The sequence below is a fragment of the Haliotis asinina genome, chromosome 15, assembly GCF_037392515.1.
Source record: "Haliotis asinina isolate JCU_RB_2024 chromosome 15, JCU_Hal_asi_v2, whole genome shotgun sequence".
NCBI lineage: Eukaryota > Metazoa > Mollusca > Gastropoda > Lepetellida > Haliotidae > Haliotis > Haliotis asinina.
The window spans coordinates 21,547,591-21,566,890 of NC_090294.1; the positions used below are offsets into that span (position 1 = coordinate 21,547,591).

The 19,300-nt window shown below is 44.3% G+C and overlaps 1 protein-coding gene across 1 annotated transcript in view; it reads right to left on the reverse strand.

Moving 5' to 3' along the window:
- Window positions 1-19,300, reverse strand: part of LOC137264855 (structural maintenance of chromosomes protein 3-like) — a 48,392-nt gene that overhangs the window by 22,192 nt on the left and 6,900 nt on the right. Inside the window, exons 9-21 of the mRNA XM_067800201.1 lie at window positions 19,171-19,231; window positions 17,833-17,913; window positions 16,612-16,776; window positions 15,183-15,304; window positions 14,231-14,375; window positions 13,755-13,823; window positions 13,445-13,548; window positions 5,378-5,477; window positions 4,543-4,703; window positions 3,690-3,831; window positions 3,105-3,255; window positions 1,932-2,151; window positions 1,509-1,590 (exon numbers count right to left, since the gene is read on the reverse strand). Coding sequence (XP_067656302.1) covers window positions 1,509-1,590; window positions 1,932-2,151; window positions 3,105-3,255; window positions 3,690-3,831; window positions 4,543-4,703; window positions 5,378-5,477; window positions 13,445-13,548; window positions 13,755-13,823; window positions 14,231-14,375; window positions 15,183-15,304; window positions 16,612-16,776; window positions 17,833-17,913; window positions 19,171-19,231 — 1,603 coding nt within the window. The remainder of the gene's footprint in view (window positions 1-1,508; window positions 1,591-1,931; window positions 2,152-3,104; window positions 3,256-3,689; window positions 3,832-4,542; window positions 4,704-5,377; window positions 5,478-13,444; window positions 13,549-13,754; window positions 13,824-14,230; window positions 14,376-15,182; window positions 15,305-16,611; window positions 16,777-17,832; window positions 17,914-19,170; window positions 19,232-19,300) is intronic.

Consider the following 19,300-nt stretch of genomic DNA (forward strand, 5'->3'; position numbering starts at 1 on the left):
ATTTGAACTTAACACCTATCGGGCTATACGCCATAAATAAAATAAATTGATTTATGACTCATGCACCCGAGTCCTGTCTCTCCCACATTATGTAATTAGACAGGTGTGATACCAGTTTCCAGCCACGCAGTAGATCACCATCTCGACTAAGATTGTTTCAAATTCAGAGAACATGTATTTACAAAACCCAACATCTCTATATACATTCTTTATAGATAACAACTTCTTCTTCTGGGTTCAGTCTCCCAAGGCTTCGTTTCAATGGAAGTAAGCCCAAGTACAAAATACTGCACTTCTGAATCACCACTGTACACTTATAATTTGTTTATTTGTTTTAACACAAGCAGCAACGTATATTATATGTCATGAATAAGTGATAATTGTGTTTTAATTATGTTTGATTTTTGGTTGCATGTGACCTTTAAGCTATATAAGAGCAACTGGTAATTGAGTCTGGATCTGAAAATCCAGTGACTGATCGTGAACAACAACCAATGCTGTCAGAGTACAATGGCACACCCCTACCCTAATCACCTGTTCCATAGTGGTGCCTCCCTTGATCCGTCTCATATGTTCCTTGAAACCAATTCTAAGCCAGAATCCCTACAGTTATGTCCTGAAACACAGCTGATCTACAGACTGCTAAGTAATCTGATTAGTGGATCTAAAAGTGAGTGTTCTTGTACCAGTGCTTAGAACTGCCCAAATTCCAATCCAGACAGCCAAACTGATAACTTAAAAATATTACCTGTCCTGATAAAAACCACGCTGTCCAGTTTTCCATATTTTTTTTTTTTTTACAAGTTTCTGAATACTTTACTGCAGGAAACCTGACTATTTCTCTAACATTATGTGAGCAATTTTCCCACTCACACAAGCTCCATTCTCTGTTAGTAGGCATCACAATGAGCTACATGGCAATAACAGGCAATGCACAGAGTTTAGGTAGACTGAAAGTACACATGCTGTCATTGGTTATTGGTACATGAACTGTCCAATCCCAAGTAGTTTAACATAATGGTCATAATACCTTCAATGCTTCAAAGTGACAAGAGAACCTTTGTGACACTATGAAATATTTACTGTTAGGGGTGAAAAATATCTTCCAGACCATCAGACAGGCTAATTTTGAAACATGACTGTTCGAGATGAAAACAGATCATTCCAGACAGTCGGGCCAGGAATTTTAATTGCTGCTTGCACCTCACACACTACTGAATTTAGTCCAGATTTATTCGGAGTTATCCAGTCCACTTTCAGTAAAAATATAGCACGCCAGTTAAATGTGATGAAGAAAAAGGTGATGCTGGTGTTTACCACTTGGGTCAAATCCATAAACATGATTTGATGCAGATAAACCTAGAATCATAAGCAGATATAACAGGGGGGATTCAAACCCTATATTCAAAAGCATACTTGCACAAAAGGGGTACAACACTGCACAGTCAACTGCATTAATGTAATTCACCAGGTACAAAAAGAACACATATGCATTTCCACAATCCTACCTTTGAGGGTTTCTGCTTTTCCACCAACTTTAATTCTTCCTTGGCTAGTCTGACTTCTGCTTGCAACTTTTCATATGTATCTCTACAAAGGAGAACCACCAAAATAAATGTTTTCTTTAGTGATGCCTTGTACAGCATTTCAGTTGAAACGACACATTCAAACTGTAGGAATGCCTAAATTGACACTGATCATTCTTACCAAGGATCTTGGGCTTGTTTTTTCAAGCTATGACCATCAGATACGGGTTGAGCTAGCAGTCTATGGGACACAAGATCACAGGGGTGTTCCTCAATAAGTAGTAAGTATATAAGAGTCTGAACACCCACAATGCAGTGTATTATGTCACACACACACCCAAAATACCCTTGTCTATTGCCTTACAAACACGTCATTAACACAGACATGAAGACGTTCTGACGTACTTATATTTGCTACACTTGGTCTCCAACTTCTGCATCTCGGACACCAGATTGTTGATCTTGCCCTCCAGAGCCTCTAGCTTCTCCCTGTGCTCTCTACACGCTACTTCGTGTTCCGCACACTGGGCTGTCAGCTCCATCTTGCTCTTCTGGAGGTCCAGACGTGATCGGCGCGTGTCATAGTAGCCGCCAGTCAGAGCCCCTCTACGACTTACCTGGTCACCTGGAATATTTTGTCAGTCATAGATGAAAATGACTCAGAGGAGGGGGACGGATGACAGGACAGGAGACAGGACTGAGGATAGGACAGAAGACAGGATGAAGGACAGGATGGAGGAGCGGATGGAGGACAGGACAGAGGGGATGGGTGACAGGGCAGAGTATGGGATGTGGTACAGGAGAGGATAGCAGAGAAGGGGATGGGAAAATACAGAAGAGAGGATAGGAGCAGGAAAGAGAACGGGATGGAAGACAGGACAGAGGACAGGATGGGGGACATGGCAGAGGATGGCATGGAAGACAGGGCAGAAGAGGGGATGGGGACAGGAAAGAGGAGGGGAGGGGGGAAGGGCAGAGGATGGGATCAGGGAGAGGACAGAGAATGGGACGGGGAACTGGACAGAAGATAGAACAGTGGAGGTGATGAGTCAACTGGGCAGAGGATGTAATAGGGGAGATAAATGTAGATAGTATAGTTTCATGTAACTTTAACCTTGACAGAAGGAAGTGAATAATGGGTGAGGGATTAGGGGAGGTATTTAAATGTGTGATGAAGAACATAATAAAATATCTTCTTGATCTAAATATGAGAAGAAGGGAAGAATGATTGAGTAAGAGAACCAAGGTAGATATGGTCGTGGGTGGGGAAAGTAAACCTATGGAATGGTCAAAATGAGGAATGAAGTGAGGTTCAAACTACTCATCAGAAACCCATGCAAACCCAAGACATGGCCATGTAAATATGGCACTACACAACAACAAAAATTAGTGATGAATAATGGAAGTGAGTGAGAATAAGGAAGCTGACAAGTAACAAGTGCAAAATGGAAACATGAACAAAAGCTCATGAATCTCGATCAAGATGAGGAGTGAAGGTAAGGGGGTCAGTGACAACAAAGACGGAGACAGATTAGGGGAGGAAGAGAGGGAGGGTTCGAGGAGATGGAAGGCACATACCCTCCAATGTGATACAATCAAGATTCTGTGTTCTGGCTATCTGCGTGGCCACCTCCATGCTCCGACAGACCAGGGTTTTCCCGAATACATGCTTGATGGCAGGGTCAAACTTCATTTCATACTTAATCTTCTGAATCATAGGAATAGCATCCTGCAAGAGACACAACACCCTGTAAGTTTGCTCCTTGGCCTTATTATGTTAAAAGAACAATTATCTACAATGACAGAGGAATGAACACCAGATCAGACATGGTGACCATCCAATCCACATTTACATATTGCTAAGGTGAGTGAGTCAGGTTAGTTTTATGCCACACTTAGCAATATTCCAGCTATATGGCAGTAGTCGGTAAACAATCGAGTCTGGACCAGACAATCCAGTGACCAACAACATGAACATCGATCTGCGCAATTGGGAACGAATGACATGTGTCAACCAAGTCAGCATGCCTGACCACCCTATCCCATTAGTCGCCTCTTACGACAAACATAGTCGCCTTTTATGGCAAGCATGGGTTGCAATTCAAACTTGGATCTTCACAAGTTCTAAATGTGTATAGTATAGAGTAACAGTAGATTACTTACCTGCGTGTCCGGATAGATTGTGTCTCTGTTGTCTAGACGGTTGAGGGGCATGAAGGTCACTTCTCCTGGCAGGCGCAGGCGGTTCATCTCCTGGAGAATCTTGGTGCCAGTCTTGTCTGTGTCCACTACATGATGAAACAACCTGCAGACATCAAGGATATGTAGGTACTCAGTTCAAAACAAACACCTCATTGATACGTGTTGCTGTCAGTAGTCACTTCAAAACAAACACCTCATTGATATGTGTTGCTGACAGTACTCGGTTCAAAACAAACACCTCATTGATATCTGTTGCTGACAGTAGTCACTTCAAAACAAACACCTCACTGATATGTGTTGCTGTCAGTGTTCTAACTATGCTTCTCAAAGCTATTCTAGCTGTTAACTTTGAATTATAATATCAACAGCAGAGAACCTTAACCAAACACCCTGGTTGTCTAGATTCACATCTTAGAGTCAAGTAAACTGCACAGTATGACTTCTACCACTATTAAGCAGCCATATCATCAAATGTTGATAAGATCATCAAAATACTGAAACACCTGCTTAAAAACATGAGATGAAACCTGAAGCTACTGTTCAAGAGCTTGCACCAAACTCACACGGACTGCAATTTGGCATAACTAAGGCCCCTTTCCATATGTCAGGGTTTTAGACATAAAATTTCCGTTTGGCTTCATTGACCGTTACAAAAAAAACACACAAAAATATTTTCTTCTAGAATATCCAACCTAAAGTTGGTAGAATCTTTAAACTATCCTAATGCCTTTCCTCTAACATTCATTCCCTGGTAATACAGTTCATCAAGTTCGGGGAACTCTTGACACATTCACTGCAAGTTTGCTGCTGTTACCTTGTTCCAGCTGTGACTTCAACGCATGTATAGAAGGTCTTCTCTGCCTCCAGGGTCTCAATGAGAACGCCATGGTAACCAGACACAACCTCAGGGTAACGCCCTTGTTCTCGGAACTGATTCAGCACCTTGCTGACACTGTCAATACCATTCAACAAAGCCTGAAACATTACACAAAACTGACTGAAGAAACAACAACACAACAAGCATCTGACCCATCTAACGTAACACAGATATGATCAACCATGAAGAGCACATTTTGTCCCTGGATATCCAGTGTGGGCTTATTTTGGAAGCATGTCCACTGTTGCCATTAGCTGAATATTATTACCTTTATAGCTGTTACTACTAATATTTTACTTCAGAATGTTGTCATGAATGAATTGCAGCTCTATTTTGTTCTTCCGTTGTAGTTCCTTAGCAGTAATTTGATACAGAAACCTATTAATTTTACGATACACTGCTGATTGTAGAAACTATTGTTTGTTGATTTCATTAAGTTCATTATGAAAGTAGTCCAGAGATCCTTGAGGTATTCCCCAATATTACAAAAATCTAGGGACCACTAAATCATTACCTATTAAAATTACACAAGGCACTTTCATGTTTAATTCAACAAGCCTATCAATATACACTCCTGTAACTAATTGTCTAAATTGTTACATATTAACATTAGTACCAAAAGACAAGGACTTTCATGATTAACTAAAAAATATCACAATTATACACTTATTTATGTCCCTTTGTTAAATATGATATCAAGAAAAGGAGGTCGTCAACAAAACTGTGTGCAGGAATGTATGACACTGAATTTGAAGCTGTGACATTTTGTTACCTTGCCGGTGAGAGATCGGAGACCCTGTTCCTTCTTACTGAGCTCTTCTCGGCCGGACTGAAGTGTCTGCTGCAGGGAGTTCTCCTGTCTCCACAGAGCACTGGAACACACACCATGTCAGTACTGGGCAGAACAATGAGGCTAACTTGGAGACACAAGACCTATCATGCATGGAACAAGCCCTGAATCCTGTATTTGAGGGTCCCTGAGACTCATACTCTTAATTTTTAGGGTTCGTGGACTACAACTGACTCAGTTTGGTCTTACGCCATTTTACCAATATTCCAGCAAGAGCACAGTGGGGACACCAGAAATGGGTTCCACACATTAGAGCTAAGTGGGGATTCAAACTCGGGTGTTTGGCAGGACAAACCAATGCTTCAAGTACTAGGCTACCCTCCCATCCCTCTGGTCTACGTGGGATGTACCATACACATAAATATTTTTAATACTATGTTGTGGTTTTGTTGCAATTCACTTCATGTAATTGCATTGTATCATGATGTTATTGTATTGTATCATGATCATCACCACATTGTTACAGTAATTAAATTGCAAATGATACAACAAGAAGGCTAGTAGCAGACTAAGTGATAACTTACTGTTACTTGACGGAAATTTTTACAAAAAGTATTTGGACTATTTCTGCTTCTGTGTGGACATGCTTATCAATTTCAATGCATCCATTGTCCACTTTTATGCGTATTGGATGCAGGAATTTGTGTCTCATAACCTCTGATGATGTATGACATCAATGTGTCAAAATCAATCAAAAGTCCACCTACATCAACCAGCCTACCAATTAAACAAGCAGAGAGCAACAGGCCTATGGACCATGTACAAACTCTTAATAGAAAGAGCCACATCAATTCCAAACAACCCACAATCTTCGTAAAGAATGCAACATAATGTTAACCCTGCCTCATTTTAAATGGAAACTTCCTGAAACTGAAAGCATGTTCACTTGGTCAGTTGCCGTGGGTATGATTGATCGAGTTGTGTTCCAATGAAACTGCGGCAGATTACGATGCACACTTACAAAGGATTATGTCCTGTTCAGGATTAGTGAGGTTATTTCTACCGAATGGGTAAACAGTTTGTTGACCGTCTACTAATTTTCTAATTATAATGTCTTGGAAATCAATCAAATATGCACCTAATAGTGACTCATACTATGTCCATCCACCACAATGTCTGGGGCTAGATTTTCGAAGCTCTCGTAGCGCTAAGATAGTCTTAAGTCAATGATAGTGTATGGCATTTACGACTATCGTAGAACTAAGAGAGCTTCGAAAATTATACAAACCTGTAGAGGTTATGAATTCTTTGAAGAATGTCCTCCTTGGGGTACATATATAGCATTAAAATGTCCATTTAAAAATGCCTACGACAGTTGTAACAATATTGAATAAATATTTTACAAAACAAAAACTCGTTTTTGTCTTGTGAGACCACCCCTACAGGGCCCCCACCCGGGCCCCTTAACAGCCAAGAGCAGGTAACTCTCGCCGTGTACCTCATACCTCACTTTTCATGCTGAGATTGTCAGACAGAATGTGGGGAGGCGGGTGGCCGTACCCCAAGGAGGACATTCTTCAAAGAATTCATAACCTCTACAGGTTTGTATAATTCTTTTTCAGAAGAAGTCCTCCTTGGGGTACATATATAGCATAAGACAGACTCCCAACGAACGTGAGTCGGGAGCGGCATTCTGTCTGCTGATGTGTACCCTACACACACTCTCATACACTGCCGAAGCTGCGAGAGATAGAATACACTTACCCAATCACCAAGACGCTGATGTCAATCAGGCGGGGGCGTGGCAACATAGGGCCGAAAGAGCCAATCGACAATAACCCAGCAAAGGTGATGGACATATGACCACACCTCATGCCATTCACTGTAAATATTCCCCCAAACCAGCGAAGTAGTGCCGGGAATAACAGTGCAAGGGTAAATATGAGCGTATGTCGACGCTAATAGTGAAAAAACCGTCTAGAGGTAGTTTCTCTTTGTGTTTTTGTTGTTTTTATATATATATATATATATAAAAACACCACCACCAGGGGATATCCGTCACCAATATAACAAGAAATGTTTCGTGAAAACCCACCACCAGGAACATTTCATGATAAACAAAGTCGAGATCTCAGACGCTCATTCAGCTAGGGGAATCACGACTCTGCCCACTGGTGAGAACTGTATGGCCAAACCGAGCACGTTCCCGTGAATGTTTGTCCAGTTGGTAGTGACGGATAAACGTGCTCGGTCGGCTCCAAATAGCCGCAGAGCAGATCTCCTCAATGGGCAGAGCCGCGGCATAAGCCTGTGACGTAGCCACTGCCCTAACAGAATGAGCCTTTAACCCATTAGGGATAGGTAACCCTTTATGAGTATATGCCATACAAATGGCAGAGACAAGCCACCTAGATATGGTTTGCTTGTTCGCCGGCAGACCAGCTCTTCCCCCGCCATAACAACAAAACAACTGGTTATCTTTTCGGATATCAGCAGTTCGTTTGATATAAGCCCTAAGGGTCTTACGGACATCTAAGACGTGAGCACGTCGAAGAGAGGTACCGGGCGAGGGAGGCTGCATGAGCTTAGGGAGCTCGATAGGCGCTGTAACATGAAAAGCGCCTGCGATCTTAGGACGGTAAGAATCCGGCAGTCTAATACTGACCCTGTCTTTGTGAAAGACGGTCAAAGCAGGATCCGCTGACATTGCATGAATGTCACCTACCCGCCTGCCAGACGTTACCGCCACAAGAAAGGCAGCCCTCCACGTTAACAGCTGGAGAGAAAGAGACGATAGCTCGTGAAAAAGAGGACCGGACAACCAGTCAAGAACGACTGACAAGTCCCACGGGGGACTAATCCGCCGGACAGTCGGACGGATCCTATCCACACCCGCTAAAAAACGCTGAACAAGAGGGTGCTGCCCCAAGAGAGCACCGTCAACAGGAATATGGAATGCCGAAATGGCCGTGGAATAGCCCCGGATAGTAGAGGCGGCTAGGCCTGACTCTAACCGGGACTGCAAAAATTCCAGTACTTCAACTAGAGTTGAAGAAAAGGGATCAAGAATCCCCCTGTTGACACACCAGCGCGCATAACAGGCCCATCTATCCTCATATTGAACGTTTGTCGAATCCCTCCGCGAAGCCAGAATTGTGTCTGCAACTGGTGCAGAAATTCCGCTCGCTTGGAGGCGATTCCTGACAGTGGCCAGGCCACCCACTGAATCCTGGGATTCGGGTGCGGCGCTCCGTTCTGGGATAGTAAGTCCGGTCGAAAGGGTAAAAGGACAGGAGGCAATGCCAGAAACCTCATCATTACCGGAAACCAGCTTTGAGACGACCAAAGAGGAGCAAGAAGCACTAACAGTCGAGCTGGTTGGGTGGCAAGCTGCGAGAGGACCCTGGGAATCAGCGGCAGAGGTGGGAACGCCCACAATACCCTGTCCGTCCAATCGAGCTGGAAAGCGTCCTGAGCGATGGCTCTCGGATCCGGTATCCGAGAACAAAACACCGGAATCTGGTTCGTCCCCCCAGAGGCAAACAGATCCACCTGGAACGATCCGAACAACCGGGAGATAATCCCGAATATCTCCCGATGCAACATCCACTCGTGAGGAGCTAGGACACGTTGAGAGAGCGCGTCTGCTCGAACATTGTCCACCCCGGGGAGATACACGGGACACACCCGAACATTGAACCGGTCGCACCACTGTAGAAAGTGCCACGCCTCCTCTAGGAGGGACGGAGAAACCGTACCGCCCTGTTTCAGGATATAGGTCATTGCCGTCTGGTTGTCCATCTCTAGACGTACCACACAGCCTCGAACCGTCTCCCGAAAGTGTTGGAACACTAGCCGGACAGCTCTCAATTCGAGCACATTGATGTGCAGGCGCGTTTCGTGCCGTAACCATAGGCCCGAAACTGAATGGGCGCCCAGCACGCCACCCCACCCTGTGAGGGAAGCGTCCGTCTGAATTGAAAGGGTTGGTGAGGGAGCGTCCAGGGGTAACCCCCTGGATAGATTCCCTACCACTGTCCACCACCGTAAATGAGGAAGGAGCCACTCCGGAGTGAGGAGAATCATCTCGTAACTCCTGCCGTGGGACCACATTCGCGCCAAGGCGTACTGAATGGGTCGCATCCTCAACCGCGCCCTCCAAACAACGTCCACCGTCGCTGCCATGTTGCCTAGCAACTGGAGCCAAACCCGAGCCGAAGCCGAGGGGGACTCGAGGAATTGCATAACAACTCTCTGAACTTTGGAGATCCGATCCGGCGACAGGGAGACTATGCCTCTCGCTGTGTCGAACCGTGCGCCTAAGAAGATCAGATCCTGTGTAGGAACTAGGTCTGACTTCTTGAGATTGATAATCCAGCCCAACCTGGTGAGAATACACATTATGGCGAATGTTGCGTCTCGACTCAAGTGAGCGGCAAGTGCTCGTATAAGCCAATCGTCCAGGTACGGGTGACAACACCTGCCCTGTGACCTGGCCACTTGCGCTGGGATTAACATAAGCTTGGTGAATACCCTCGGAGCCGTAGCGATGCCGAAGGGAAGCACCCGAAACTGATAGCATACCCCGTCGAAGGAGAACCGCAGGTACTTCCTGAACTCGGGATGCATCGGAACATGCAGGTACGCATCCTTGAGGTCGATGGACGTAAGCCAGTCGCCTCTTTCTACAGATGAGATCACTGACCGTAGTGTCTCCATCTTGAATGACGGTACCTGCAGCATAGTGTTCAGCCGTTTGAGATTGAGAATCGGTCTGAACCCTCCGTCCTTTTTGGTGACCAGGAAATAAGTGGAGTAAAATCCCTCTTGTTCCTGGCCCCCTGGAACCACCTCGATGGCCGCCTTGTCCAGTAAAGACTGAACCTCGGCGCGGAGAACCTCGGCTTTCTCCGGAACTACCGGCACAGGAGTGCGCCGAATTCCGGAAAAGGGAGGCGGGTCTCTCTTCCATAGTGGTAAGTGGCCGTCCCTGAGTGTGGATAGGACCCAGGGGTTGGAGGTTACCTTTTCCCAATCCGACAGGAAGTGGGAAAGGCGGCCACCCACAGGAAGGTTTGGCAGAAGGCAATGAATGCCCGACGTCGGCAGTGCTCCGACTGCTTGATTCGGGATCACTTGCAAGGGCTCCGGAGGATGACTTACTGGGAAGCCGGGGCCGACTTCCCTTTCCTCGGAAAAGGATGCTGGGGCGCCGCAGCCTTGCCCTTGCCCCTACCCTTACCCTTACCCTTCCGCGCCTGCAAGGGCTGTGCCCACTTAGCAGAGTCCTTGGCCGGAGCCGAAGGATAAGCGGAGGAAAGCACCGGGGGACGCGCACGAGAAGTGTGAGGCTGTTCTAACAAGGGTTTAGACTCCTTGAATGTAGACACAGCCTCCGCGCCCTCCTGGACTACTGATGCCGATCCCGGGAAGAGAGTAGATCCCATCCGGAATGGCAGTGAAAGTAGCGCTTGTTGAGTGGCCGGCGAATACCGTGCCACGGACAGCCACAGTCTACGGAGGCCCATAACTGCAGACATCATCTGACACGCCGAGGACCTGATCGAGTCCCGCGCCAGATGTGACTGCACCTCCGTAAGCTGTTGAGCGAGCGTAGGGGAAACACACTCCTCCTCAACACCGCCGCCGTCAACAAGCCGACGCTGCAATACCGAAGTATATGCGGCGTGTACTGTGACCTTAAGGCATTGAGCTGCATTTCGGTACTGCTCCTCAAACGACCTATAAGCCGATTTGAGGGCAGTAACGTTAGAGGTGAATGGAGGCAGGCGGCATCCTTGCTTAGCCGAAGCTAAGGAGCTGCCAGAGGAACCCCCCAGGGCGACCGATGCATAGATACAGTCGTCGACCACTGGAGGGTTATACAAGTCAAGATCACCCATCAGGTAACGTCAGTCTAGCTCCGGCAAATCGAAGCGTGACCGCGCTCCCGTTAAAAGAGGGTTAATCACTTCTGACAAAATAGAAGGGAGGATGCGCAACCGAGAATCCACCACCTTGGCTGGGGCAAAAGCCTCACCCGGCAGTCGGAATTCCTCGGGGTCAGGTGTCGCCGAAGCAACCACGACCTGCGGCAGGACAGAAGCAATACGCTCCCGTACCTGCCTCAGCGAGGCGCCGAGCGAAAACGAAAACTCACTCGGCCCACCCCGGTCCTCCCCCTCCTCCATTATCTCCTCGGCGCGATCCCCCATGAGTGACACCTCAGATCTGTCATCTAAGGATAGCTCCGGGGGATCGGTCGAGGGAACATCCGAAAGAGAGAGAGGCCCGAGCAGAGCCGAGCGGCCCGACGCCATAGACCCGACGCCCGAGACTGAGTCTGGGTGGCGGATCGCCGGCAACGCTCCCAACATAGGCATGGTCCCATGACCAACACTGGCAACCTCGGAGTGGCTGGCAACCGACTCTAAAGTCGGTTCCTGCGCACCCCTAATGGAAGTCCCCACACCGGCGCCAGAGGCGTGGCTGGGGAGTCCCATGGAAGCCGAAGCCGGATACACACCCGACTCCGGACGAACGCCGATCTCCTGACGGAGACCGGACATCGCATCCGAAATCAGGGTATGCACCGACGCCATTTGCTGCTGTAACAAAGACGAAAGTAAATCAAATGTTAACGGTTGCGAGGGTTCAGTGGGAGGTGCTGCGGAGGTAGAAGCCACCGCTGGAGGTGGAACCGAAGTACCCTTCGCTGGTTTTGCCGTATCCCCCCCCGAGACTGATGCCGAAGACGCCTTCTTAATATCTTTTTTAGCTTTTTTTGAAGGCGGCTCCTGAGCCCAAATATCCCCCCCCGCCTGGATCAAAGATCTATAAAAGATCAAGTCTGCATGACGGGATTTTTGAGCCCTGGGGGAAAAGTCCTGACATACGGCGCATCCTTGCTCGTCGTGAGCTTCCTCCGCCAAGCAACGCAGGCACAGAATATGCTTATCCCTCGGGGGGAGTTTTGCGTTACAAGTAGCACACACCTTGAACTGGAAAAAACCGAACCGTGCTATGATTAATAGCAAGGCCCGTTAATCCAACAAACACATGAGTATTTAACAGAAACAATAATACGCACTGGCGATATTTAACCGTTAAATAATAAGAAAGCTATTTATGAAAACATACAATAGCATATAAGGATTTCTTTACCATGGAAAAGAAAGGTAAAAAACCATACAAATATCCGGTTTGTATTTAAAACCACCTAAAAGAATAGGCAGAAGAAATAACCACCAGGTACGTGCCGCCCGCCATCTTGTCAGCCACATGACTGAAGACCACGGTAGCCACGGAAAGTTACAACATTTCATGAATGAAAAAGAGTGAAATATGCATTCCTAATACCGCCCGTGCGTTAAAAAGGAACCATACATACGGTTTTCGTAGCTTTCTCACTCATTTCTCTTCAATTCGTAGGTTCTCTAAGTATGAGAGCTTGCTGATGGACGACTGTCCTCAAAGACGACAGCATGAAAAGTGAGGTATGAGGTACACGGCGAGAGTTACCTGCTCTTGGCTGTTAAGGGGCCCGGGTGGGGGCCCTGTAGGGGTGGTCTCACAAGACAAAAACGAGTTTTTGTTTTGTAAAATATTTATTCAATATTGTTACAACTGTCGTAGGCATTTTTAAATGGACATTTTAATGCTATATATGTACCCCAAGGAGGACTTCTTCTGAAAAAGAATCTAGGCCCTGACCGTCTCATCCACATGACTCCTATGACAAGCAGGAAGTAATGGGTATCTATTTTAATCCAGATTTCCAACAGATTTAGAAAGGTGCAATGATATTTTGAAAGCAGGATCTAAGTGTTTCAAGAATACAAAACGTGTGCTAGACAACGTAATATGACACTGGACAACTTGGACATTCTGGGACAATATTTGTAAACGCCACTTGAACACCTGTGCAGTATTCATAGTGTGCAACTGTACAACCATGCCTGCTAGAGCAATACTTCAGTGTATCTATGTCTAGTGTATCTATGTCTAGTGTATCTATGTCTAGTGTATCTATGTCTAGTGTATCCTCACCTCCTCTCATTCTGCAGGTTATCCTTCTCCTTCTTCTTTTCCTGATATTCCTTGTTGTCTCGATCCTGCATGCTCTTGAAGTGCTCGCTCTTGCTCTCATTGCTCTGGGAACAAGAACAGTTTATCATATCTCCCCTCATCCATCAGAAATGCAATATGTGAGACAGAAGGTTGCAACTCCATTTTTGGAAGTATTTCAAAGACCATTAATAGTTTTTTAAATAAAAAATGACTTGTAGTGTTGGGAAAGTCAACTATGTAATCTGTCCAGTTCATGATTACTAAACTATGAAAGAGTTGGAATACTGACCTCAATCTTCGTCATGAGTTCCTGGCGCCTTTGTTCATCTTTCCCAGAATCATCTGTCAATCTCTTAATCTACAAAACACAATCTTAGAATTAAACACAAATCACCCCTTCTTGATGCATGAACAACTATGCCCCATGAATTCCAGTTTCTGAACGAAACCCCTTTTAAAGACAAAAAGGGTCACCAGTAAGGTCTCAAGTTGGTAACACACAATGTTGGTTTACTACTGGGTTATCACATACGATGTAGTTTTGTTGCCAGATAATATCCACCAGGTGATGAATCATCACATCTAACACTTTCCATTCCAGATTTAGAAACGCTTTTCATCTTAAACATCTAGCGTTCAGACTTTTCAGATTAGTATGTCTACAAACAAGTGAAAAATGTGGTGACATGATATGAATATTATCCCATGGTAGCGATGCTATGCTAAGTCACAACTGCCCCAGAGTATGCCTAGCCAGAACCTGACCTGCTCTTCCTTATCCCGGATTGCCTTGTTGAGGGACTTCAACTCCTTCTTGATCCAAGTGTCTCGGTCCTCACGCGATGTGAACTGGTTGCCACGCCCCTGTTTGGCATACAGCTCTTTCCTCCTCTGCTCAGCTAGAGACAGTCTGGCACATAAAACATCTAGAGTCACCACAACCAGAAACATTACAACTGAGCACTATCTAGATGGTGCCATACATGTATCCCCAAAAAAGACATGTGAGGCCACAAGAATATCCAAGTTAGAATTGATCTTCAGCAACTCATTCTTGTCATAAAAAGTTACTAATCGCATCGAGAGGTCAAACTCACTTCCTCAGTGGGCATGTCATCAGTTCCCATTTGCATAGAACAATGCTGATGCTGTTGATCACTTGACTGTCTGGTCTAGATTATTTACATATCACCAGCATGCAGAGGAAATATTGCTGAGTGCGGTGTAAAACTAAACTCACTAAGTCATGAGGTTCTAGTCTTGTAGAATATAGTGCATCTATTGTCAAATCAAGCTGGCATAAACATTTGGTTTTGTGTGACCTGTAACATCACCAAAGTTAATTAAGTATGCAACTGAAAAAGCAAATGGGTGATGGAGTATGGTTTTACGCCGCTTTTAGCAATATTCTAACAACAGCAACACAGTGACACCAGAAACTGGCTTCACACATTGTACCCATGTGGAGAATCAAACCATAGTCTACAGCATAATGAGCAAATGCTTTTACCACTAGGCTACACAACAGCCACACAAAGTGATAGAAGTAGAAGACAATACTACAGTTCTTTCATTAGACTAAAATGAAGTGTGCATTTTCAAAGACTTGTCACAACAGACCTTAACAATGTCACAGAAATACTTCAAACAAGAATGAATTTCTGACGGCTTCCTCAACAAAAAAGATCACACAAGTGGAGAATGACTGGAGACTCACTCATTGGCTGCCTGTTCCTCCAGATCCCGCTGGCCTTCATACTGGGGTATAATGGCCTCCAGAGCTTCCTGAGTCTTCACGATCTTGTCATTCAGCTTTTTCAGCTCCTGCTCCGACTTGGTCTGCAAGAAGGAAACATCATACACCATGTCACTGACTGATACACAAAGGTTTGGTATCTCAAGTGCTAAAATATTCTGAACAACAGAGGAAATGCAATTCTGGCTTTTTGTCAAGCTTTCACACAGAACACATATATATGAATGCCTACTTTTATGAGATATAATTCTCTCTAAACATGGATTTCTTTTACTGTTTAGTATAGTCATTTATGTACGTATTGGAATCTCACATTTCATCAAAATCACCAAATCGTACCCTTACAAAATGAATCTTATAGTTCAAATATCAACACTACTTCAAACTGTTGAAAACAACTCCGTCACAACAAAGTACTGGTAAGAAAAGCCTTGTGAAAAAAACTGGCAGCCTGGAGAACACATTCAGTTTGCAACACAAACCTCACGGTTCAGTGTACCGGTAAACATCATATGCAGTTAGTTGGCTGTTAGACTAGTGGTGGTAATCCTACGTTAAAAACGTGCTGAGCAATAAAATCATCTGACTTTTTGGTCTCATCACCACGGAAAAATTGGTAGTGGGAATCCCTCTGATCTATATATAGCCACCAAAGTAACCTTGACAAGCTGATGTTCCATAAATCTGATTGGCTGAGAAAGCGATTCGCAACAACTCATGTTCCCTGTCTGGCGGAATGATATGAGTGGTTATGGCTGATTTTCAAAGCACATGTCAAACGGCAACTCGAAAGCAGATGACAATGTCATCTTTATCGGTAGGGGTCAAGCTCATTTGCCAAAACGTAAAGGCAAACGTAAGTGAGGAAGCACCTGGTGACATTAGTAACGACAATGACGTAAAAAAATATTCAACCTGTCACAATGATACGGAGAGAGTGAAGTGATCTAATGATGACTGGTTTCACAAATTTCATTGTTTGCGAACCAAAAACGATCAGAAAGGTATAGTTCAAATGTTCTGCAAAATATGTGAGGTAGCTGGTAAATTGAATGGATTTACTTGTGGGTGCATTAATTTACAAAAATCAGCTTTGAAAGACCACTGTGACAATGATAGTCATCATGAGGCTGTTTTAGGGGAGGGGTTGTTGTTGTTTGTTTATATTTTATCAAGTTCAGGCTTTAAGTACAGTACTGCTGAAAATTGAAACGCACTGAAAATATTCATTGCTGTCGATACACTGTACCTGCGGTATGAAAAATTAGTGGAAACTCTCATTTCATACCTTCAGGTTTATGCATAAGTGATAAGTAAAGACAATCTGACAATACTAAGGTACTGTTGTCAGAATCCACCCTTCAGGGGAGGTAATCCTCCTACAACTTACCCTGGCACTGGTGTTACCCTCCATCTCATCCACTATGTCCTTGATGTTCAGTTCCAGCTTGGCCTTCTTCTTTGTCAGGTCCTGGTTCTCGCTCACCATCGTATCTTTCTCATCCAGGATAGTCTGCATACGACTCTTCAGCTCCTTCAGGTCTCGGTTGATGGACTGAATGCAGATAATATGGGTTTGGGAATTAGCTGCAATCTTACAATTGATAACTGGTTCATTACCAGCAAGCACCTGTTCAAAAAAATTGGTGAGCATAATTTTTTACATTTTCATATTTAGGTAGATAAATACATCATGGATTTCTTTCATTTGCTTTATTTAGAAGCTGTGCAGATAGCATTTGCAAATTTCACATCCAATTTAAAATAATTCATCTTGCTATTGTAAAGTGATGACTTCTATATCAAGAACATAAACTTCATGGAGTCTTCAAGAAATATTCAGTCATGACTTTTCAGTAAAAAGACATTTTCAAGCCCTGACAACTTCTAAGATATGTTCCTTTGACAAGTGTTTCAAAAACCAAAACAGTAGTTCCAAACCATTTGTGTTTGATTATGAGAAAATGTGTTCAATTGCTAGGTTATTTGGCAAACCTATCTTCGACTATTTTAATTAATTAGACCACCACTACTTTGTATTAAGCTGGTGAACTGAGTTTCATCCCATGACAACCAGTAACTTAGCTTTATCTTGGTAACATGACAGAGCGGAGTAGTCAGGTCTGTTGCAAGCAAACAAATGGTTCATAGTACCTCTTACATTAGACACAACAGTCCCTGAGTCCTTGAAATCTATAGCTACAATACCTACAGGCAAACAAAGACATGTTGAACCAGCGTAGAGAACATGTTTACAAGAGGTAGACATGAGAAAACCCATTTGGTTTGTGAAAGGGAGAGAAGATGTGGGCTAGTGCACGTGCAGTGCATGAAGATGAGTTTGATTCCGCGCGTAGCTGCACATGCCATGCTCAAAATACTCTCACATGGCTTCACCAATTCAACTACACTTGATTACAGACAACCTGGGTCCCTTTCACTCGCAATCTGAAGCACCAGTGGGCGGCACTCGTACATGCTAATACAGGTCAATTGTCAGATATGTGCTCAACGTATCCTTGTTTGCCAGTAAACCCATCGCCCACAGGGTCATGAAAGGCAGTTTCATCTTTATATGACACTTTCATGCTACTAACAGGGGAACACTTACCTTGACTTTGTCTGTTGCTTGTTGTTGACTATCTCGAAGCTTCTGACTCATCTGACCACTGTTGTCACGCTTCTCTTGCAGCTGAAATAAAGGGAGAAAAATCATACAGTTTAGCCAATTGGCAGTTTGACACAGGCTGTATTATTATCATAATTATGACAGAGGGACACTGTACAATGAGCTTAGTGTTTTGTTTGTTTGTTGTTTAACACCACACTGAGCAACATTCCAGCTATGTGGCCTTGGTTTGAAGACAATCGGGTCTGGATCAGACAATCCCATTATCAGCAAAAGCAACAATCACAATTTGGATTCTGACATGTGTCAACCAAGTCAGCTATTCTGACCACCCAATCTGATAAGAAACCTCCTACAACAAGCATGGGTTGATGAAGGTCTTCACGGCACGCACCCTTGAATATCTAGGTAAGAACATGTCTATGGCAGACCATGACCGTCTTATTGTGAGAGGAGACTAACCTTATCATAAGAGGCCATTAATTTGATAAGGGGGACAGCCTGACTGACTTGGTTGATGCCTCAAGTCACATCCCAGTTGAGAATAATAATGCTCTGGATTGCCTGTTCCAGTTATAGTTATTTAATAACCCAACCATTTACCTGTCATATTATAAATGCACTACAGTGGAAGCTGTCTCAACCGGTAGTCGTCAGTTTCAGCAAGTTGTCAACACTGGCTTAAAATCTCAGTCCTGTCCATGTCTAGTACATGTACCATCATTTAATAGCTTTGCAATGCAGCAACTGTGAATTCCGGATCTCAGCATGAAAAGCTGCCCGATTGTGTCTATTTAGTAATCAACACTGTCTAATCCAGCAAGGAGTTGGTGGAATGTGTATTGTCACAAATTTATCCTGCTTTGAAACTGCATGGTTGTTAACAAAGACAGTTAAATCTTACTTCAGTATGGGTATACTAGCACATGTAACAAGAGAAATGACATGTCACACTTGAGGTATGTTAAATAGGGGGTGACGTTCTGAAGTAATACTAGCCACTCATTGTGCCTTGTGAAATCTCTGTCTTGTGTCTTATATGGTCAATGTGCACAGTAACTGAAAGAACCATGTGATACAACAATGTTCCGCCCTAGTTGTCTGTAACCTTGTTAACTCTACTTTCATTGTCAAAACCGGATTATTTCGACAAGTGCCGGTTTAGACAGCTTCCAATATGCTTCTACTGACTGTTACGTACAAGTTTATCATCATTACCAGTTCATATGGTGTGTATTCACTACTCAACTATGTATAACAATCATGAAAGCACTGCTGGATGCATGACAAAAATTGCAAGTAAGCCACACTTCAACTTACTTCATCCAGTTTTTTTCTTGTGTCTCTCAACTCATGGTCGTGGATGGTGTATTCAAGAGATCTGAAAACAAAATAGAAGAACATTTATATCACTAATCACAAAAACAACACCTAAAATATTCATACATCC